Source organism: Lissotriton helveticus, chromosome 2_1, assembly GCF_964261635.1.
Source record: "Lissotriton helveticus chromosome 2_1, aLisHel1.1, whole genome shotgun sequence".
Classification (NCBI taxonomy): domain Eukaryota; kingdom Metazoa; phylum Chordata; class Amphibia; order Caudata; family Salamandridae; genus Lissotriton; species Lissotriton helveticus.
The window spans coordinates 335,311,700-335,335,797 of record NC_136059.1 but is presented as its reverse complement, the minus strand read 5'-3'; the positions used below and the strand labels follow the sequence as shown (position 1 = coordinate 335,335,797).

The following is a 24,098-nucleotide window of genomic DNA, read 5'->3' as shown; positions in this document are numbered from 1 at the left end:
CGTGGTAATTTGCAAAAACTTATAAAAATGCATTTTTGTGTATATTTTAAAGTTTCATGTTGCGCACACACATGCCCTAAGGGCATGTGTGTGCGCAACATATGTGCACAGATCAAAATCAGGGGTGTAACAGGGTGTCCTTTGGACACCCCTGCACCCTTGAACTCGCAATCTCAATTGAGATTGTCTTCCCATTCATTCCTATGGGCCTCTGGGCCCATAGGAATGAATGGGGAGGTATTCATTAATTGCGAGTCGCAATTAAGGAATTCTAAGGAACCGCTATTTATGTAGTGATTGCTTGATGCATTCCATTTTGCTATTCCTTATTAGCGATTCCTTATTTTTCGCTAATAAGGAATCGCAAAATGGATGCTTGATGCATCTGGCCCTAAATCCTTTCTCTGGCTTGACTCCACCTCTTTACTACACCTGGCGCATATCTAAAGCCTTTTCCCCTCATGCATCTCACAACCAGTTTCCTTCTACTTTTCCACACTTTGGGCTGGCAGAAGAATCCTATCGTCCACAGAGCAGTGGTGGACAAGGTAGGAGAGAACAGTGTTTCCCCCCTCCAGTCGCTCTTAATCAGACAACGAAGAGAAGACAAATCAACGTGAACTGCAGAACTTTGTTTTTATTGCCAGACACTGCTTAGTCCAATGTAAGTAGCCACAATCAGTTGTGACAAGGCTTTTCAACTACGTCAATATCAACAACTTTATATCTTAAAACCTTTCGAAGCAAAATCCGATAGCACAAATCATCAGGCTTTTCACTTTCAATTTCTATTGTGAGACAACTGGGAAATGTTGATGGAAATTGTGGGGATAATTCTTTGTATGATAATGTATCTTGTCATCTGAACAGTGATAAGTATCACTTTCCTTTCAGGTGTTAGCCATCTTTCAGGATATATGATACGAGTAGCATTACGTCTGGTAACAACGAACATCTGGTATATCAGTGCCAAGGGACCCAAGGGCCAACGTGGGCTTCACAAATACACATTATGTTAGGTTATATACTTTAAAAAAAAAGTATTTCCCATTGTTAAATAACTACAAAAAGGCGTTATGGTAGCCATAGGTTTATTTCAATGCCAGTTTACTAAACCCAGCAACGGGTAGTGGTGCTGCTTTTGATTTGCCAGTCTTGACTTGCCGCACTGAAGGAAAAAGCCTTTCTTCTGGCAACAATGCAAAGAATTTAAATCGTTCACCCATTTTGTGAGGATTTACCAACATATCGAACCCACTGAGCAATTGCTGCTTGGTGGTTGAATCTTCCGATTTCCACAGCAGTGCCTGCAGTCTAATGTCAATGCCCATATTGGTTAAGAATTCCTGTTGAGATATGGGTCCAAGAGAGACAACCTTTCCTTGCAACATCCTTCTTAAGTAACTGAAATCCACATCTGCTGTGAGGTCTGCAGACCCTGGCTCTATTAACACATCATGAAGCTTATGATCACGAAAACCTCTGAAAGTGTCTGTCTTGTCCCCATCGTGCCCATAATCAGCAATCAGAGCAGCTCCCCCATCTGCGTCAATGCGCGAGGCCAGCTTTTGGATGATGACAGCTGCATCTGGACACACTTCCACATGATCTCGTGTTTCTTCAGCATGTATCAAGGTCCTCGCAGCCAACGTGGCATTTGGAGACAGAACAAAACACAGCATATTGGGAACATTAGGGTCCTCTGTAATTAGAACTTCTACCCATCCTCGTTCAGTTTTCTGAAATTTGTGTATGGCCAAGGCATCAAAGAATTCATGTGCTAAATACAAGCTAAAACCTCGTGGTACGGCCCCTAGGTCTTGATACCAGACTATTGGAAGTCCAGTCTTGGTGGTGCCTTTCTTATAAGATATTTTGTTGTGATCAGATGGTATGTTTTCTCCAGTCAACTTCAGTGCCTGAATATCGCTCAGCTTTTGGCTGATCTCCACCATATGAAGGGAGATGTCACAATCCTTCAGCAATGGCTGAAACTGTTTGAAAACCCTAAGTATGTCTTCAGCCAGGGTGCCCCTGCCAGGACCCAACTCGACCAGTTGCAAAGTTTTGGGCCTCCCAGCAGCCATCCACTCACTGATGCACCAGACAGCAAGCAGCTCTCCAAATATTTGACTTATTTCAGGAGATGTCACAAAGTCTCCCTCTTCTCCAATCATATCATGGTGGACATAGTAGCCCTTGAGAGGATTGCTCAACACCTCCCTCATATATTCAGCCACAGTAATGGGGCCTGTGGACTTGATTTTGAACAGAAGGTGCTTGAGCACTGAAGAGTCTTTGGACACCGCTCTTCGGGTACTGCATCTTCCTGCAACGTGACATGTTGCTGCAAGCACAGGTCTCCGTGAATTGCACATATTTACAGATGTCCTATGTAGGACACCCAGAAGCACATTCATGACTCTTGTCCACACTGGAAAAAAGACAAAAAGTGAGGCTTGTAAATAGTCTATACTAGATTCAGTTTAATCATCAAAAATATGCTAGCAACATAAATGTTACTTATTAAAGTCAAAGCATTGTACAAATCGAAGTTAAACAGTCAGCTATCAAAACAATATTGCGTCGATGCTTGCCATATTGTTTTTCTATCATTCTTTTTTCCTCTAGGCCTGCCCTTTCAAAACTAACTCTAAATAATCGCCTGACGTTCACTTCAGAAACACCAAATGTTGTAAAGCAGTATTTGTCAGCACAGCAACAAGGGGAGAGGATGTAGCCTTAGGGCTAGAGCGACAATTTAAAAGAAAATGTAATCAGGCACTCCTTAAGAATGTATGTGTGTTGCTGGCCTCTCAACCCTTCCCCATCCCTCCCTCCCACCCCCTCTCCTGTTCCTATTGTTTGCCCTGGCTCTCCCAACAGCTCCTGCTTCCCTGTTTCTTGCAGTCCCTCCCACCTCCTCGTGTCCCTTTTTGGCCCCCTCAGAATAATAAAAAGCGCTATGATGTCCAGCACTGGCCACGCCTTAACACTTTGTTTTTATTTACTTTAAGCCATCTTTAAAAACATTAACATAGCCAAATAGCTCACGCAAAGCTATTTGGCATTGTTGATGCTTTTTTTTAAAGATGTAGTACAGCAGCGTGGGCTGTTGTGCAACATGGCTTAAAATAAATAAAAGGAAAGCGCTATGGCATCATCAATGCTGGAGGCCATAGCATGTTGTTTTTATTTATTTTGAGCCATGTTGCAGCACGGGCTGCTGTGGAACATTTTTAAAAAACATTGAGAAAGTCACTGAGTCTCGCATAGGTGAAATCTATTGGCTTTGTCAATGCTTGTTTTTAGTTCTGCTATTTTGTAAAGTCAGTTCAAGCCGACTCCTGCATAGATTTGAGAGGAAGCCCAATAAGGAATCCGGATTGGCTCGGCGAATTGCATTGCATGGATCAGACAGATGCACGTTGAATTAATCAGACATATGCTAAGGGACCAAAGAAGTTCATATGTGCATGTCGACCATGAGGAGAGCGCAGTGTAACAGGCAACCATTCTGATGGTAAACCCCATATTAATACCTTTTGAATGACCCCCTCTTTTTAGTGACATGATGAGGCCAGGACAGGATGGAGCGGTTGGGAGGGCCATGACACCATATAGGAACAGGAAAGGGGTGGCAGGAAGGGATGGGGAAGGGGAAGGGTAGAGAGAGCCCGCTAACACATACATTCTTAAGGAGTGCCTGATTAAAAATTAAAAAAAATACTCTACAAGCAGCTAGTGGTAGGACACTATACTTGGTCCAAGCTCCATAGACAACTGGATGATGAAAGAACTGCAGAGAAAGTGGAAGCCGCAGGGGACCCTGACCAATAAGAAGCAATGTAATGAGCGCTACATGGGATCCAACCAATGGTAAGTAACGGTAAGTATGGGGCAGGCTCTAAGCCCGTTTTTTAAGCTTTTTTTAAATGTACATAGCTTTCGCTAACAGCGCTTGCATGCTGTAGGCAAAACCTAAAAATAGCATTCAGACAATAGGAACTGAACCTCTATGTTATTATTTTTTTTTTTAATCTTTTTATTCGCATTTCGTTATTTTACAAGGTCCACATTTAATGAGATCAGCATCGCAGATGGTTAAAACATTAATCACAAGAGTTTTTGTTCTCGGCTGTACAGTATTAATTGGAAACATGAGTTGTAACTCAACATTCTTCTTAGTATCTAGGGCAGATGTATTCGTACAGCCTGTGCGAAGAGCCGTAGTTCATTTACTTATGTGTGGACCTCTGTGCTGGTGCTAGGTAACACCGGCTATTGTATTTTCTTATAGTATGAATATAATTCTTCAACGTAGGTAAATTGAACTGAGATTCACTGTATATAGGAACTTGTGTGTTTATAAGAGTTAGGACCTTCAATGGACGACGTTGGTCGCTTGGTTCTATATGGCATGGTGCGGGCTGTGCAGGACTATGTGGGGGCGGCGGTAGCCTCCCAAGGTCAGATGGAGGAATGCATGACACTGAGGGACCAATTACGGGGGGAATTTTGTGTGTGCTCCTGGCGTGTTTCCTATACCGGGATATAGCGGCTTGCATGGGTAACTATGAAGGCATGGAGCATTGTGGCCCATTGCATAGAAATGTGGTCTTTGCGTGTGACTATGATTTCTTCCGACCTAAGCACCTCTTCCTCAGAGGCTCACCACTTTTTAACCACGCCCGCCATGCCTCAATGGACGGCCCCGCCAGCACTCTCCAGTACATGGCTATGCATCTCTTCGCCAAAAGGATTGTCAGGGAGGCAAAGAGCGTTTCCACTTTTTGGTGCTTTCGGCGTTTGCCTATGCCCTGTGCGCAGACCTCCCATGTATTGAGACCCTTAAGCCCGGTGACCTCTAGTGGGTTGCATGTATGTGTGGAGTGTCGGACAATCCCAAAACATGTGCAGGAAGGAGGCCCCGGGTTCCGGGCATCTGGGGCAGGTGAAGTGTGAGTTAGGGTAATAACGCTGTAGCATTTCTGGGATCAGATATGCCCGATGTAGCATGTGGTATGGTATGTTTTTTAACCAGTAGTTGTGGGACACCTTCTTCGGGAACTCAAGGGTGTGTCCCTACTCTTTATCTGGAGCTCCATCTCCCATTTTTCCTGTAGAGGAACCAAAGTGACCGCACTTAGCTCGTGCACCGCTTTGTACAGCCATGTTACTAATTCTGAACCTCTATGTTATTTGATTACATATCTGTCAAACAGAATCTTTACTTTTATATTGCAAATTATATCGCCAGCTCCTTTGATAATTGCAATACGTTTTGCTCGCTTGAGTACTGACCTGTGACGTTGTTCCTTTTCCTGTACAAAAGTTGTTGACACATACTGTTGTATTGGACAGATTGGATGATGTAAATCCTAACATCATTTCATATATCCCAGGTTTCATGTGTGGGCATTCCAATCTCACTAACCTTTGGACTTTAGCAAAAGAAAATAATTGTTGAAATTGATTTTCTAACGTTAGGTAACTTTGCACTCCCATACTGACATTTACCATTCAAATATTTTAAAGCTGCACTAATGACTCTGAAGCAACTCCCCTTTTCAATATAAATACAGATAAAGCCCCTAATATCAGTATATCTCATTTTTGCACATTCGTCTTCCTACGCAGCATGCTGTTGCAAACACAGGTCCCGAGGCAAAATAGCAAATAAGATGGGATTTGGTAAAACATTTTTAACTGAAGTAACCAAAGAGAAATATATTCATAAATTAACCAAAAACAAAACCATCAGTAGGAGCAGAAATGAAAAAAAACAGTTGAGCAGGAAAAAATATAACAGAAACTGGTGGCAATATATTCATAGAGACAAGAAAAAGAGCATATCAGTTTTTTTCGGTTTCAGGTTGAAAAACTGAAGATGCCAAGCACGACACAATGAAAGACAATCAAGCTGACATGTTATTATGGAAAGAAGCAGATAATTAGGAAAAAAACATATTTGTGAATCGCCTTCATAAATATGAGCCTTGCTTCTAAATAAAGAAATAAGAATGAAAGTAGAATAGTTTAGAGTAACGTAAGGCCATTTATAAGACAAGAGGGCACATAAAAAATAAGAAGTACATAAATGCAACATTGTTCTAGAGATAACGAAGGAAAAAATGGCAAGAAGAATGGTCGACAATGTGAAAGGATTAAGGTAAATCAAAATAGAAGAGATTTTATAATGAGTAGCATCATGCAAAAATTAGACAGAATAGCATTTTTGGTGAAATCTCCTGATTGGAAAGCACATGGACTGGACAAAGAGGCTTTTGAGAATAAAAAAAAATCCCGTGAGCTTGAACTGCATGATTAATTCCAAGATGTAAAAATAAACAGGACATAATTTAGGTGATCAGAAGATCAAGTGAATGTTTTTAGTATGTGAAGAGGCCAGCTGCTTTAGATGAATCAGCAAAGTGCTAATTGAGATACAGAAACTTAAGAGCAAAGTAAAATAGGTAGGAAAATATGGATGGGTGGCTGTAATCATGAATGCAGGAGGTGGGTCTATGCATGCAAGTGAAATTTCTAGGTCAAACCTGGCCAAACGGCGATGGAGCACTGTACAGCGTCAAAGACAAGCATAAAGTCAATGCGTGATAGGAGAGGTAGCTTGTTTGTGGACTATTAATGCATTGTGATATGGCGTTTCTTAAAGAGGTGTGTCTTCTACTCTTTCTTAAATTTGAGCAGCGTTGGGGCGGTAATAATTGATACGGGTATGCTGTTTCAGATACTGGGTTCACAGATAGAAAAGACTGACTGCCTTGTTTTTTAGTTTTTTATATCTTCTTTAATGGTGTCTTGGTTGCGGGTGTGTTGAGAGCTACCAGAGATAATGAGGTTGTCTGCATGATAAGGAGGATGCTGTTCGCAATAGCTTTGTAAATGATGTAGCTGGTTTTGAAGATGATGTAGAAGGCAAGGGAAGCCAATGGATTTCCACCAGGATGTAGGTGATGTGAGCACTGTTCTTCAGGCGAAGGATGAGACATGCAGGGGTTTTTAGGATGCTGTTAAGTGGTGTAATTGTGGAGTCCAGGAAACCACTGAACAGAATGTTATCACCCTCCAGATGTGAGAGTACGAGGGCTTGAACAAGTTCTGAAGTTCCTACCTATAAGAAATAGTTTTACTTTCTTTAGAAGAGAGAACTGGTACCAGGCTGTCATTGTTTTTTGGATGGTGAGGTTGATTTCCAGGGTGAACCCAAGGGGCTTGGCATTCAGTGAGTTCATTACACTGAGCCAGGTTTGTACTGTTTCCCATTTGTTGTTCTTGGCCAGTAACAGGAATGCTGTCTTGGATGAGCTTTCGGCAAACACTGGACATACCGGTCTGGGTGAGGTGCAGGCAGTATTTGAGGCGTTTAATATTTGAAGTAGAGGAGACTTTCAATTAGAGTTGTGTATCAACGTCATTCTGGGCAGTCTTGATGCTAATATCAGTGAGTAACGATCGAAGCAGCCCCACGTCAACATGGGAATACAGAGGGATTCCCAAGTGAAAAAGAAAAATATATCTGCTTCAGTAACAGGGAAAGCATGAAAGAAAAATATATCTGCTTCAGTAAGAAGCACAGGAATCAAATTAAGCTTGGTCTGAATAAATCAAAGAAGGAAATTCTAGTCCTACAAAGGTGTGGAGTCCGTCCTTTCATCTGGCTTTAAATCTAGGGTCTCTTCCCAACATGTCAAAGCCTTGGAAATAACTTTTGACTCGGATCTGAACTACACTCAGCAAATCAACTTAGTGATCAAGGAAACTAGTTTCTAACTCACCGTCATCTGGAAAATTATCTCGCTGCTTCAAGCTGACCGCTACAAAGAGCTAATGTGTGCTTTGGTCATAGCACCACTGTCTACAGTCATGCAGCAATGACTAAAGCAGTCTGAAAACACAGAGTACAGTGTTCAGTGATTGTGCCTCTCCCAAATTGACCGGTTGGAAAGTGTTTAGGTTCCCAGCAGCTATACACTCACTGTTTCACCTGAAACAAAGCTGCATACCAAATATCCAACTTATTTCAGCAGAGGTCACAAAGTCTCCCACGTCTCCAATCATATTTTGGAACAGCCTTAGCCCCAATTCCACGCAGAAGCTTGTTACTTCCATTTCAGGGAAACTAAACTTTTCTAACTGCAGGGCTCTAAAGTGACCAAAATGAGGTGAAGTGCTTTATAAAAATCCTAGTGGGTCTGTGATGTCTCAGTATTGCATTGGAATAGTTGTGCATTATGCAGGTAAGTGAAATGACTCAATATTGGATTACCAATAGATGGTGCAGTACGAGAAAGAGGTGCACTGCAAGAGTGCTATGAAAATATCAGCACTGGGATATCAGAGCATGATGATTGCCAGAGACGAAGTACAATGTGAGAGCTCTGTGGATGTCTCAGTATTGAGATAACTGTGCACTCTGCAAGCCAGAGTAGGTATGCATTATGAGAGAGAGAACTGCGAATATCAACTTGTTTAGTGTAGGACAAAAGAGGAGGGACATTGGTAAACTACGTAATAGATTTAAGTTATAAAGTGATAACATTTGCTATTTACAAAAACACTTAGGGCTCAATTGAGTCTGGTGTCCACGGACCACCAGACTCCCGGGGGCATGGTACCTTCCGACCTCCCTATTACAATTAGGGCAGCCGGACTGCCATTGCCCCTGGCAGTGTTGTGACAGTCTGAGACCACAATATGCTTGGCGGGACCCCCACAGTCCCGCCAAGCATATAACGAGTTTCCTCTCCCCCACGGTTTTTATGGCGGTTCCTCCTCCATGAAAACCGTGACGGACAGGAAATGAAGAGAGCACTACAGGGCCCGGTGTTCCTCAGGGTTATGGGGTGCATGAGGGAGGGCACAACATGTGCCCCCCTGTGTGCATGCACCCTGGTTCCGGAGTGGCATGGACTTCACAGTCCATGCCACGCATGAACTGTTTTTGGCGTTCCCATTTTCTGAGAGAATGCCAAAAAACCTGCCAGACACAAGAAACACTCGTAATCTGGCAGGCTGCCCGATCACAGGTTTGACGGTGGGCGGATCAGGCGCTACACTGCCAAACTTGTATTCAGGCACTTAGTGTTGGTGCAAACCCTCTAATGTAAAACATAACAATCACAAGCTATCAACCACAACACCAAAAAATTATAATTTACATAGCAGAGCAGTTGAACTCCCTTCCAACCAACCACACCACTTGGAGTAGGGCACTACCTACCTGCTATTATACTTCAGCACCTTATTAGGGGTAAGCTATGCTATTTAAATGTCAATACGATTCAACTTAACTATTTAGAGGGAACAGCATATCGAGTGTGAAGACAGAGTCCGCACTTTTATGAGCAAATAGCATTAGTGATCTTGGAACCAGTCAATAATGTCACCTATCATCTGCAGCCTGCAGCTAGGATTGACAACTTGAGTAATGATACCATTTTAAAAAACCCACATCCCTACATTTCATTTACAGCCATCTATCCCATGGATATTCCCAGAGCAACAAAAGCAACAACTAGATCCCGGTATTTAACAGGGTCTTTGTATTTGTTAGATCTGGGGGTCTCTAGTTGGCATAGGTAGGTACCGGTGACAAATAAGAACCCTTGCTTCTGGTAAGGGGGTAAACTCCTAAAATAATCCCTGCTCACCCCCTTGGTAGCTTGGCACGAGCAGACAGGCTTATCTCAGAGGCAGTGTGTAAAGCATTTGTGAACACATACGGTAACCAAGTGACAACACTGCAGATGGACACCACAAAAGTTGTATATGAAAAATAAGTAGCTTTTATATAGATTTAACACACGACCACAAACAACAAAAATCCACAATACTGTACCTAAAATGGTAGAATTGGCTTAGTTCTCTTTAGATGGTAAATGCGACACTTTAAGTTCAATGTACCTTAAGATGCGTAACGCTCCTACAACAGAAGTGTTGCAGGGAAGAAGATGCAGTAGTCCCTTACACACAAGGACGGTGATGCGTTGAAGATCTGGTGCAAAGAAACAAAGATGGCGCTTTCTTCTTGATGCGACACGCTTCCCGGTGATGCGGCAGCATCTGCTGCAATGTCGATCCTCTTCTCCTGCGATGCGAGATGAGTCACAGAATGCGAGCCGCGAAAAGCCCTGCGACACGCTTCCCAGTGATGCGTCGTCGTCTGCTGCGACGTCGATCCTCTCCCCATGCGATACGAGTTGCTTCCACAAGAATGCGAGCCGCGACAGGCCCTGTGACATGCTTCCCGGAGATGCGATGGCTTCTGCTGGGACGTCGATCCTCTCCCCTGGCGATGCGAGGTGCTTTGGTGGCCCTACGATGACTCAACGATTCTTCTGCGACACGCTTCTCGGTGATGCGGCAGCGTCTGCTGCGATGTCGATCCTCTTTTCCAGCGATGCGAGGTGCTACGTGTTGTCAAGCGGCAGCGGCAGTTCGGCGTCACGCTTCTTGCTCTTGAGTCACACTTCCAGCTCCTTGCAATGGGCAGTCCTCAAAAAGTCCAGCACAACTGCAGGCACTTCAAAAGAACTCTTGGGGAGCTGGTGGGTGAAGTCTGTTGTCCCTGAGACTTCAGCAGGAGGCAAGCTCTTTTCTCAAGCCCTTGGAGATCCTTACAAGTTGATGAAAGTACACAAAGTTCCTTTCTCCTTTCTTTGGCAGTCAGGCAACCACTGTAGGCCAATCCCCCAAGCAGCCCTTCAGCTTAGGGATAGTCTCTCCTCAGTCTCACTGGTTCCACTCCTCAGCAAAGGTTTCTTCTTGTAGTCCAAAAGTGATCTAATTCTCTGGGGTCTGAGTCCCCTCTTTTATACACAGTTTCTCTTTCTTCTCTGAAGGCGGAGAGGCCTTTGCCGAGTCCAAACCAGTTCTGGTCAGCCCTGGAGCACTCTGTTGAAATGACTCCTTTCCTTTCACAGTGCAGGGCAGAGACATCAGACGCACCACAGGAGGTGGAGCCAACTTTGTGGAGGAAAGGCACAGCCCTATTCAGGTCCCTGGTGCAACTCCTCCCTCCCATCTAGATGCAGATCTCTCTATTCAGCACTGGGCTGACTCAATCTGTCTCCTGGAATCCCCCAGCCCCTGTCACTCAAACTCCAGACAAGGAATACACAACCTAGCAGAGGCAGGCTTGGATAGTTAGACAAGAAAATACCTACTTTCTAAAAGTGGTATTTTCAAACAGAGAATGTTAAAACCAACTTCACTAAAAGATGCATTTTATCATTCTGAGTTTAGGCATACTAAACTCAAATTTCTACCTAGTTCCCTGAGTCAGTTAGGATTATAAGATGTAATAATCAAACTGCCCATTCTGGCCTATGGGGAATAGGTAGCCTTGCAATAGTGAAAAACAAAAATGGCTGTAATTCACTATTAGGACAAGCCACACACATCAGGGCTTGTCCTACCTTATACTTACAATGCACCCTGCCCTTGGGCCTAACATAGGGGTGTCTGATATAAAGAAAAGAGAAGGTTGATGAACTGGCAGGTGGTTGCACTTGCCCATATGACACAAATCGGTTCCAGCACACTCATAACAGGTAAGTCACAAGATTTTATATATAAGCAAATTGTGCTTTCAATAAAGTTTTTTTTCCACGAATTGTTTGCACACAAGGTGAAGAAAAAGTATCGAAATCCAGTCGTTTTGTGTCTTGTTTCAGAAGAGGTTCTCTTTATTGTTCACAAAAAACTTCTTCCATCACAAACATAGCCAATGCGTTTCGTCTCTCTATGAGACTTCTTCAGGGCTTCATATCTATGGTGTGGCCTATGTGTCCTGATCGATACTTCGCAGTCACAGTAAGTATTTTGTACATAGGATGGTACTTCACATAAGCTCTTTAAACCGGCATGGTAACTGTCCGTCCAGCAATCTTCTGAAAAGATAGTACCAGTCAGCATGGCAGTACCAGACTGCACACAGGCTCTGCAATGGCAAGACTTAGACACACTTTTACAGGCTGCATCTGTGGGTGGCACAACCAGTGCTGCAAGCCAACCAGCAGTATTTGGATTTACCAGCCCTGGGCACCCCGGTGCACTGTACTAGGGTCTGACAAGTAAACCAAATCAGTCAATCATGGAGTCACTAATCCATAAATCAATTTTAAAATAGGGAGGGCATAGGCACTTTAGCACTCATCAGCAGTGGTAAAGTGCCCAGAGTCATAAAACCAACAAAAACAGGTCAGACACAATACAGGAGGAAGACAAAAAGTTCAGGTATGACCCTGCAAAAAGGGCCAAGTCCAACAGTGTTTTACATAAAGAATACTTTGCAGCAATTATACATTGTCTTTTATAAAGTGCCTCACTACCACTAGTGTTGCTTCAAGCCGCTGTCCGTGCATGCATGGATGAAAGGTTTGTTGGCAGGTGTTATTTAAGTATAGAGCAGACAGTGTGCTTTAGGTTTTTATGGTTTAACTTTTATACATGTAACTGTTTATAAACAATTAATATATTGCTTAATGTTGACCTGCATCTTTAGTTCAAATTTAAGATATGATAATGAGCAACACAAAAATACATATCCCAACACAGGACTTTTCTCGACAATTAAACAATGTGGGTCTTGGAAGACCCTTGGTAAGAGGAAGGCTCAATGATAGCACATCAAAGCATTTTTTTTAAAGTCACACAGTCACATTTTAAATGCCCAGATACGCTATTGCGAAAAGGCCTTGTTGTACAGCGGCATAGGGCCTGGCCTTAATAAGCAAAACCCCCTGCCGACCAAGCAAGGTTCACAAGCAGAAAAACATATATTTGTCTTTTTCATAATGCATCACGTTTGTCTGAAGCCTCACTTTCAAATCCTGGTTGTGTAACTTTCATGAACAACACCAATGCATTGGACTATTTGAAGGGCTTGGGGACAGGAATGATGTTCCTGACGATGTTACTTGAGACACCATCGAATGAGACTTCATGCCCACATCATACAATAATTAAAAGATAACAATTTTTATAGTGGAGAAACAGTGTGGTAGAATTTTGCCATCGCAAGAAAAGTTTGTGAAAACGCACATACAATCAGGAGATATATCATAGAAGCTGTGTTTTTAAAAATATTTTATTCCTATTCTGACGCATTCATAACTTCTGGAGATATATTAAACAAGCATTTGCAATTCAATAGGTCTTGCATTAGGAAAGTTTGAGCTATTGGTATTGTAAATGACACATTTTTTATGTGTTGGTTTTGAAAATAGCTAAATTAATAGCTTTGTCATTTACAATGCCAATAGTTAAAAATTTTGCAAATGTGACACCTATAGCATTTATAATATAATATGTGTTGTATTTACGTGACTTTCCTGTATTGGTATTACAAATAACAATGGCTTTTCATTTTTTTAAATAATTAATACTTACATAAAAGTTATTGTAATTTATAATAGCTTAAACTTTTGTAAATAACGTTTGTGAAGATTATGTTCAGTGTATTTTATTGTGACGAAAATCCAAGAACAGAAGTGAAATATTAACATCTTTTTGTGACATTTGTGATAAAGCTTGAAACATTGAGAGAACATATTTGAACCAGTTGTTGTTGAATGGGCGCACAGATTGATGCTGTGGTGGCGCTGAGTCATGTTGTGGTGGCGAACGAGTGATGCTGTGGCGTTCAGTGATGCAAGTGATGTTGTGGTGCCCCTGGGTGATGCTGTGGTGGTGCTGAGTGATGCTGTATGCTATGCTATGTTTTGTTTTGCTAGCCTATGTTTTGTTTTGTTATGCTATGCTATGTTTTGCAATCCTATGCTTTGATTTGTTATGCTATGCTATGTTTTGTTATGCTATGCTATGTTTTGTTATGCTATGTTGTTGTGTTGTGCTTTTATTATGCTTTTATTATGCTAAGCTTTGTTTTGCTATGCTATGTTTTCTTATGCTATGCTATGTTTTGTTGTGTTTGGTATGCTATGCTATGTTTTGCTATGCTATGTTTTGTTGTGTTTTGTCAAGCTATGCTATGTTTTGTTGTGTTTTGCTAAGTTTTGTTATGCTATGTTTTGTTTTGCTATCATATGCTTTGTTTTGTTATGCTGTGCTATGTTTAGTTTTGCTATCCTATGCTTTGGATTTTTATGCTATACTATGTTTTGTTGTGTTTTGTTATGCTATGCTATGTTTTGTTGTGTTTTGCTATGCTATGTTTTGTTATGCTATGTTTTGTTGTGTTTTATTATGCTATGCTTTGTTTTGCTATGCTATGTTTTGTTATGCTATGCTTTGCTATGTTTTGTTATGCTATCCTAGGTTTTGTTGTGTTTTGTTATGCTATGCTATGATGTTTTGTTTTGTTACACTATGCTTTCCTATGCTATGTTTTATAATGCTATGCTATATTTTGTTGTGTTTTGGTATGCTATGCTATGTTTTGTTGTGTTTTGCTGTGTTTTGTTATGCTGTTTTGTTCTGCTATGCTGTGTTTTATGTTATGGTGTGTTTTGTATGTTATGCTATTCTATGTTCTGTTATACTATACTATGTTTTGTGTTGCTATGCTTTGTTATGCTATGCTATGTTTTGTTTTGCTGTGCTTTGTTATGGTATAATATGCTTTATTTTGTTATGCTATGTTTTGTTAGGCTATGCTATGTTTTGTTGTGTTTTGTTATGCTATGTTGTGTTTTTCTATGCTATGTTTTGTTTTGTTATGCTATGCTATGCTATATTTTGTTTTGCTATGCTATGCTTTGTTTTATTATGCTATGCTATGTTTTGCTATCCTATGCTTTGTTTTGTTAAGATATGCTATGCTGTGTTATGTTATGCTATGCTATGTTTTGGTATGCTATGTTTTGTTATGCTATGCTATGTTTTGCTATGCTATGCTTTGTTATGCTGTGCTATGTTTTGCTATGCTATGCTTTCTTATGCTATATTTTGTTATGCTTTGCTTTGTTTTGTTATGCTATGCTATGTTGTGTTTTATTATGCTATGCTATGTTTTGTTATGCTATGCTATGCTTTGTTAAGCTATGCTATGTTTTGTTATGCGATGCTATGTTTTGTTGTGTTTTATTATGCTATGCTTTGTTTTGCTATGCTATGTTTTGTTATACTATGCTTTCTTATGCAAAATTTTGTTATGCTTTGCTTTGTTTTGTTATGCTATGCTATGTTGTGTTTTGTTATGCTATGCATTGGTATGCTATGCTATGTTTTGTTATGCTATGCTATGTTTTGTTGTGCTATGCTATGTTTTGTTGTGTTTTGTTATGCTATGTTTTTTGTGTTTTGTTATGCTATACTATATTTTGTTATGCTTTGCTTTGTTTTGTTATGCTATGCTATGTTGTGTTTTGTTATGCTATGCTATGTATTGGTATGCTATGCTATGTTTTGTTATGCTATGCTATGTTTTGTTGTGTTTTGTTATGCTATGTTTTTTGTTGTTTTGTTATGCTATACTATGTTTTGTTATGCTATGCTATGTTTTGTTATGCCATGCTATGTTTTGCTGTGCTATGTTTTGCTATCCTGGTGTGTGTGTGGTTGTGTGTTTGTGTGTGGGGGGGTTGTGTGTGTATGTGAGGGGGGTGTGAGGGGGCAGTGTGTGAGGGGGCAGTGTGTGAGGAGGCAGTGTGTGAGTAGGCAGTGTGTGAGTGGGCAGTGTGTGAGTGGGTGTGTGGTTGTGTGTGTTTTTGTGTGGGTTGTGTGTGTGTGGGGTTGTGTGTGTGGGGTTGTCTGTGTGTGTGTTGGTATGTGTGTGTGGGGGGGGTTGTGTGTGTGTGTGGGGGGGGTTGTGTGTGTGTGGGGGGTTGTGTGTGGGGTGTGTGTGTGTGGGGTGTGTGTGTGTGGGGTGTGTGTGTGGGGGGGTTGTGTGTGTGGGGGGTTGTGTGGGGGGGGTTTGCATGTGTGTGTCGTTGTGGGTGTGGTGGGGTTGTGTGTGTGGGGGGTGCGTGAGGGGGCAATGTGCGAGGAGGTAGTGTGTATGGGGCAGTAGTTGAAAGCAAGCTGGATGGAAGGGTGAAAAGTTCGCAAGGTGAAAAGGTGAATAGATGGAACGACAGAAGAATGGACAGATGGGAAACAGTGAATGAGAGGATATATATATATGAAAGGATGAATTGACGGAGGAATGAAAAAGGTTGGATGGGGCTGATAGAAATGTGAAGCAATGGCAAATAGATTAATAGATCAAAGGGGCGAAAGCATTGATGGATGAAAGGAGTGACAGCCTTGCTCGCATTCCGCACTCGGTAATATTAGACGAGTGTTTCAAGTAGGCTGGGATTTTCTGACTAGTGCCCTTTGTAGCTTTAATTTACAGACACGAGCATGCACAAATGTTGCATTGTTTCACAAAAATAAAGCCAGACGCATTGCAAATGGCAATGCATGTTCTTGTTATAAGTGTGTCAAGTAGAAACATTCTCGTAACAGGAAAAGAACCACAAAGTTTTGGTAGGGAGATTATCCCCCCTGCATTAAAGTTGGTATTGCTTACTATCGGAATCGGTACAATATATAAAGACATGAGTTTTAGCTGTAAGGCACTTTTGGGCCATCAGGTTCTGAAAGTAACCATCAAGCCACATAGTTTGTGAAATCCTTCCCTGCATCCCCTAGATAATTTCAATACGTTCAGAAAAAGTAATTACTGCTGAATGTTAATTATAACAAACTGTAAAGTTGAAAAATCTTGGACCAATGACTGGAACTAGCAAAACATCCGGGATAACAGAGTGCTGAAGGACTGGAACAGTAAGGCCTCTAAATTGCTGTAAAAAAAAAAAAAAGCTCTCGTCATTGCATGGCGGGGGAGCTTATTTCTTTGAAATCTGATGCCGAGGCGCACAGGCTCCCAAATGGCGTGCGATGTGCACGCGCCCGGCTCACATGCACTGTAGCCGAGCCGCAGTTTGGGTACACTTTTGAAAGCCTTACTATAATCTCGCCAGCATCCCTAACGGGATTGCTTTAGGCGAGACCTAAAAAAGAAATACTGACAATGAGAAACATTTTGCCTTTTTGGAAGTGAAAACACTCTTGCAAAGTTTTCTTAACAAAAAACGTACACAGCATTGGCAAAAGCAGTGTAAATTCACATTATACAAAGAATAGCACTGGTAGCTCTCCCACTGCGGAACTGGCAACACGTGCAACCACTGTTGTGCCTAATCCCAAACTCCTGAGGAAGTAGAAAGATGAGTCTGCTAATATAATTAGAAGGAACTTAAAGCACAGACACCCAACTTCAGGATACAGGCGACTGGCAATCAATTAATCAAGATCTTTATTCGGATACGATGTATCCATAAAAGCACAATAAAAATAGCAGCTAACAGTAATACATAGATAAAATAAAAGAGAGGAAAGTTTAGAAGTGACAGGCAATTGTGCATTTGTTCTCTCTTAACAAATTATCTCTTATTGCCACATGATCAGACAGAAATGGAGTAAGTTAAGGTCCAAAGGAATTGTGCAATTCTGCAACCATTGCATTTTCCCTATAATTATGAATTTGCTACATAATCCATTATCTGCGGTATAATTTCCAGATTGAAAAAAAATGGTATCTTAAACTAATTAAAAGTTGCTAAGAATGCAACGACACGTGTTGTCACATAGTGGAAGGCCCATTTCAAAGACTGACGGGTCACCTCTCAGTTGCTTATCACTTTAGTTGGGTGTCAAACTGGTACTGAGGTGAAACCTTTGCCCAGATAGTGTTAACAAGTGTAACAAATATCAAAATAATGCAGCAGTAAAACCACAAAATGTGCCACAATGCGCTGCACAGTATTCCTTTTCTTGTTGCATACTTTTTGTTCACCCTGCAACATAATTTGGTCATCCCCTGTCGCATAATTTCAGCGGGTCCTGATTATAATGCTCCTGTGACTCCTCAGGGTCCTAAACTGGTAAGATAATATAGTGGGTTAAGGCACATTGCTGCAGATGTGATCCTACAATATGTGGCTTAACTTGTTCAAATCTTGCTAGTCAGCCTTCCATTTCTGAGGAAAGAGTGAGACTGCAAATGCTGTATATTAAAACAAGCATGTTCAATGTAATAGGTCTCGTTTTCACGAGCATTTAAGCGATTGGCATTATAAATGACAATACCTTTTATTTATGTGTTTTGAACCCAACACATATATAAAAGGCATTGTTATTTTTAATGCCAATAGTTCAAACTCTCGCAAATGTGAGCAGTTTAACATGGCGTTTTAGTTAATGATGCTGTCTTTCTCGAGGAAGGGTGTGTTTGGGAATGGGGAGGGTGGTTGAGCAACGTGGTGGGGATTCCTCTAGGCAAGTACCAGAGATATGTCCCAGGAAGTTTCGTCTAATTGGAGTGGACAAGAGGCAGTAAAAGAGATGGTTGCACTGGAGTGTGAAGTGGCGAAAGCTCCCTCCTATGTTGCGTGTTCCGGACTCTTCCAAAACCTTGCTGAAAGATGTTTATACGTCACATGCTACAACCGAAAAGCAGTGTAGAAGACCACCTTTCTGATTGAATGAAAGGACACTGATGATTCTCAAAAAGGAAACGAGAGCCATGAATTTAGATTTTTTTTGTAATCCATGTATATTTTTTTTCTTCCCTCTTTGGTATCAGCACAGGGCTTTGTTTTCTTGGTATTAAAAGGGGAGGGTGTGCAGTGGGGGAATGTTAGAATGTTGGGATCGTCTTCCAGAATCTGCTCGGTTAGGGCGGGGGCTGGAGGATGGAACCCAAGCACTGGCGTACGAACCTTGAGGGGGGCCCCCCTGCAAGGCACATGGAGGGGTCCCCTCCGCACTCTACCTGGAGCTCTCCGGCCAGAGTACTGTGCTGAGGGGGCCCCTTGGAGCTTGGGGGCCTGCCAGCACCGCGGGGGCTGGGGGGGCCTGTGTTACGCCACTGAACCCAGGGCAGGCGGTGATGTGGGAACTCTCCACGTCTGTACCAGAATAAAGCTAAGAAACATATTATTTCTACCACAGAAGGCCTTCTTGGCCAGCTGCCCAGGTTCGTTGTCATATAAAGCAAACATTTTAATATCATGATGAACAGGAGATAGGGTTGGCTGGATGCAAAGGTTACTACACTTTACCCATTAAGAAAATAGCACGCCGTGTATATGTGTTACCAACACAACCACGGCAAAAGAAACAATTGAAGGACGGAATGCTGGACAATGCAAACATTCACCCCCAGTCACGAGGATATGGGTAAAATCCATCATTCTATTGCTCATCACACCACTCCAGTTTGGACACAGCCATATGCAAATCAGTCTTGACCCTGTTCCTTGTGGGAACAGTCCAGCCCAAACTGCCAAGACAGGTCCTCCCTGGACTAGAAACAAGCATCCTGGGACCAGTTTGGGGGCATCACCCTTCATCAGCCACGCTAGCTTGAATCCAGTGGTGTAGTGAGCAAGGGACCAACTAAAACCGGTCCTAGGATGTTTGTTTCCAGTCCAGGGAGGACCTGGCCTGGTAGTTCGGGCTGGACTGTTCCCATTTGGCGCAGGGTCAAGACTGATTTGCATATGGCTGGGCCCAAACTGGAATGGCATGGTGAGCAAACAAACTATGGATTTAGGCCCAGTTCTCTGTACTGGGGTGAATGTATGACATTGTTCTGCATTCTGTCCATCAATTGCTCTTTTTAGGTCTCGGCCGGCCAATGTGCTTGCGCATTGCTGGCGGAGATTATAGTAAGGGTAAAAGAACAGTCTACCAACGGCGGATTTGCCACAGTTCATGTGTCTATGCGCGTGCACAAACCAGCTACTTCACAAACCACCATTTGTCTGTGCCTCATCACACTTCAAAGGCTGCTGCTCCCCGCCCCCGCGTGCACATCGCACTCTCCTACTTCCCCACCCACCTCCCACGGCCGCTCTTCCCATTCACGCGCTCTGCAGGTCACCATTTGCTAGCATGCGGCCGCTAGCGCTTTCATCCCTATCACTCCCCCCTCGCCTACTTCCCCTCCCACCTCCCAAACAGCATCGAGCCGCGAAAACTGTCACACGCTGCTACTACTATGTGCATTTTGTATCCTACTCCATTCCTTGTTTTCATTCATAGGAACAGCATCAACAATGGGGCTGAAACACATGCAATGTTGCAAAAATAATTGTAATACTGCTTTGAAGTTTACATTTTTTACCACAGCCTTCTTCCTCCCTCTGTCTCCACCGCCCTTTTTGCTGCCAAACTCGTCTCCTCTCTGTCACTTCAGGTTCTTCCTCCCTCCCCCTTTGCTGCCCGTTTTCTCTCGCTCCTATCTCATCTCTCCCTGTCCTCTCCTCATTGTTTTTAAGCCCCCTTTTCCTGAACCCTTCTTATTCCTTACAAGTTCACCCGCACCCCCAACCTCTTCTGCAGCCTGTCCCACACTCCCTCGCTGCGGCCTGCACCCCCTTCACCCCTCTTCTGTTGCAGCCTGTGCCTTCTTTCTCTGTCGCCTGTTCCCCGCCCCCTTTTCAGCAGCCTGCACCACTCTCTGCACTCCTGTTTCTGCAGGTTGTACTCTTCCTGTGCCGCCTGCGCCCTCCTTGTTTCCACAATGGTTCTTTTCTTTCCGCATTACATGCCAGCACCTTTTAATACATCAGCACGAGATGTGCGCCGCACAAAAACAAAGGCCAATAAATTACTCCATTCTCATGGCTTTAAGTGGGATGAAAAAACTGGGGGGTGTCTCTCAATGTGGCGTGGTCTATATAATTAAAGGCTTGGCTTAAAACACCTAGGCTAAAACCTGTTCTTAGCAAAGTGTGCTGCCCGACTTTTATTTTGCTGTTTCTGTCATTGCACCCAGAAATGTAATACAGCAAGTAATATTATACCTAACAGCCAGGACTATTGGCTTTTTCAATGGTTGTTACTACTGTCCTGTGAACGCACTTGCCCTTGTGCCGCGATTGCTTTCCGCCCTTGACATGGGCTCCCCTCCCCCAACGCTCACCGCCACAACCCCAGCCTGCTACTGCAATTACATGCCCCGACACCAATGATCAGTGTGGCAGGGTAAAGCGCGCTATCGGTTTCCGTGACTTTGCTGCAGGTTAGAGTATTCTTCATGAACAAAACATGCATTAAGTAGATGCCATTGCCATAAAATAAACCATACATTTCTCATACACAGATCAGAATTACTGGGTCATGAGGCACGGATCTTTTGAGAAGTCAGTCTATGAAGGTGACATTCGTCGTAGTGCCCTTTTGTGTGCTCCTATCTGTATACCCGTGCTCTCTCCACAGTTGTCTTGTGGGGCCACCTCATATTCTCTTCTTACTTCATTCCCTCGTCTCCTAATGCTTTACATCAAACTCCGTTTTGTACATGTATATTTTTTCCCACCAAGTCTATTCACAGTTTTGCACCGTTCAGTTAGTGAGTCCGACACTGACCAATCTTGCATTTTGTTTTGTAGTTTTTATAAAGCGCAAATGCGACCTACAGGTTTAGGATTGCTTTACATGAGCACCAGTTATATTACATAAGGACAGATTCATATTTATGTAGGGATCTCTGACCATTCCGCCACATCCTCTCCAAATGAATCTTTTGTACCACTACTGCAATAGCGTGCTGCACACCTTCACTTTGGTATCTACTGCAGGTAAAAGTTGGGCGGGTCAGATTGGGCCCTTTAGTGAATTATATACCTAAAACAGTAGACTTGTCTTCAAACAACCCGGGGCAGTTTTGAACATGTTTGAGACTGCATGCATGTATGCTTGCTGCAGCCAATGATTTTGGTAATATCAGGGGAAACAGCCTTTATAACGAAGGGTGAACAACGAGATGCCTTTACAATGAAGGCATTACGACAATATCTTCATGATACTTGTTTTTAACATGTTTTCAGTTCGGTACTAAAATGTACTTTCAGCTGTGTACTTCTAGCAATGACCTACTTCATGATTTCGGACCAGTAATGTGAGTGAGACATCCTGTCCAAAATAAATATGCATACCCTCAGCGAATGACTGCAGTAGCAGTTGGATGGTGACGGCCGGTTTGGCTTGTTGGTGAGTGTAAAACAGTGTAAAGTAGTAGCCCCACGCTACTTTCACCACTCTCTTATCCCCCTACTATCACTAGCCGCTCACAGCTCTTCCACACTAGCAGTTCCACAATACCCACAACAGCCATATCCCTCACAAACTTGCAGTCTTACACTACCAACAACACTTGCACACTCCTCATGAGTAGCAGTCTCCCACTAACAGCACTATCACACCTTCACACTACGTACAACACTCGCACACCCTTCATAGACTAACAGTCTCACCCGCCTCCCAAACTAACAGTCCTGCACTACCGGAAGCACTCTCACACCACTAACATCCAGTACCAGAAACACAGTCACAGCCCTCGCAGACCAGCAGCGAAGCCAACAGGTCCGGCACAGGCACTGTATCTAAAGCGCCACTCTCAGGTCGGTATTCCTAATGCCTCGGTATGGTAAAGCGCTGACACAAACTACGCAGAATGCCCATTGGCGCAGTTTGTAAAAAAAATGAAAACCCACTCCCATCTGACCCGTGGTCCCCAGCTTGTGGTTGCTGTGATACTTTTCAGTTTTTTGCACCGCACGGCGGCTTGTCTTATGTCGCGGGCTGGTTTTATTTAATGCAATTTTATATAGCGTGAACATTACCTGAATGTGTCAACAACACACACCAACACACAGACAACCACAACCAGACATACAACCACATACACACAACCACACCATCAGTGCACTTTTTCACCAGGCACAGACACCATCAGTCGTCAGTGCACGCTTTCATCGGGCACAAACACCACCAGCTGTTAGGTGTTGGGTTTCAATGGAATTTAATGTCAATAAACTTAGAATACTCACCCAGCCTTGTACAAACAATGTGTAGTTGTGGAGAAGTGTGGCTCAATGGTTAGAGCGGCAGACCCTGATGCAGAGGTCTAGCCCGGGACCAGGGTTCAATTCCCCACCTCGGTGGGTCTTGGACTCAAAAATTCCACGGACCTGATAATTCTTGGCTTGGTGCCTATTCCAATCATGGAGTCCCACTCTGCAACTCTGGGCAATAGCTTGCTTAATCTCCACAACGGCCCCCACAACGCTAAGGATGCCTGGCCTCCACCTTGGGGGTGCCCAGGAGTGGACACCTCACAGGGAAAGCCAGGATGGGTTCCACAGCGGTATTCGTACAAGCGCCTTGAGACCCTTGTGGGTGAGTAGTGCGCTATACAAGTATCAATTTACATTTATTTAGTTACTGCAAAATTTCCATGTTAAATGAAGAACTAATATACAACAAAAATGTTAGCATATATGGGTAGAGACTAGCGTATGCAGTGTAATGTACTCCACAAGACCATCCAGCATACTCGATATAGTTCTCAGACACCTGGATGACGCAGGACAACTTCTCTAAACTTTGAATCCACCAATTGCCTCTCCATGGCCCACCCTTAGCATGAATCCTGGAACCGGTTCTGCTTTTGCTCGTTTGGAGGGGTCGCATTCGTTCAGGGTAGGTAGAGATCTCCCGATTAGAATAGAAACACGTTGGCTCCACCAACACTAAGAAGAAGCTGAATACACAGCATTAGTTGTATTAATGTGTGTCGAAAATAGTTATGTTTATTAAGGGGTCCTTTATTACAATTACAGTTGTTTAACATTTACAGAGCTTTTTGCTTTGCACAATAAATATAAGCTCACTATTACTTATACACTACTTGATTAGAAAATTATTTTGTTAAAGCTATCCATTGATTCTGTACCAAAAGCGCAAAGAGTCTACGTCTACCTCGTAGTAACGCCAATTTCCCCGGAGCCACACCAAAGAGATGAAAGCGCCTGACCAGCCGAGGGTGAAATAATAGACATAAAAGAAAGACAATGTCAGATAAAGCGGCATGTTAGTGGACACTCACTGCTCCATGTCATAAAGCTTCACCAGGTTTGTTTCTTGCCCTGAGTTGGTGGGTGTGGCGGGCTCTGGGAGGTCAAATGTAAACTTGGCCCACAGACGAGAACATTTCAACATGCTCTAGAATCACAAATCTGCAGCGTTGTTTTGTGTATCAGAACGTTTTGCTA

General features: G+C 42.9%; 1 protein-coding gene across 1 annotated transcript; it reads right to left on the bottom strand.

Annotated features, from left to right (window-relative positions):
• Window positions 1–617: 617 nt before the first annotated feature.
• On the bottom strand, window positions 618–23,917 carry NDUFAF7 (NADH:ubiquinone oxidoreductase complex assembly factor 7). The gene is made up of 2 exons (XM_078677285.1): window positions 23,806–23,917; window positions 618–2,434 (listed from the first exon to the last, which is right to left on the bottom strand). The coding sequence occupies exon 2, from the start codon at window positions 2,418–2,420 to the stop codon at window positions 1,092–1,094; it is 1,329 nt and encodes a 442-aa protein (XP_078533411.1). The 5' UTR covers window positions 2,421–2,434; window positions 23,806–23,917; the 3' UTR covers window positions 618–1,091.
• Between the last annotated feature and the right edge of the window lie 181 nt (window positions 23,918–24,098).

Excerpts from the sequence above, each read along its gene's own strand:
- NDUFAF7 (XM_078677285.1), bottom strand. The coding sequence starts at position 2,420 with ATGAATGTGCTTCTGGGTGTCCTACATAGGACATCTGTAAATATGTGC.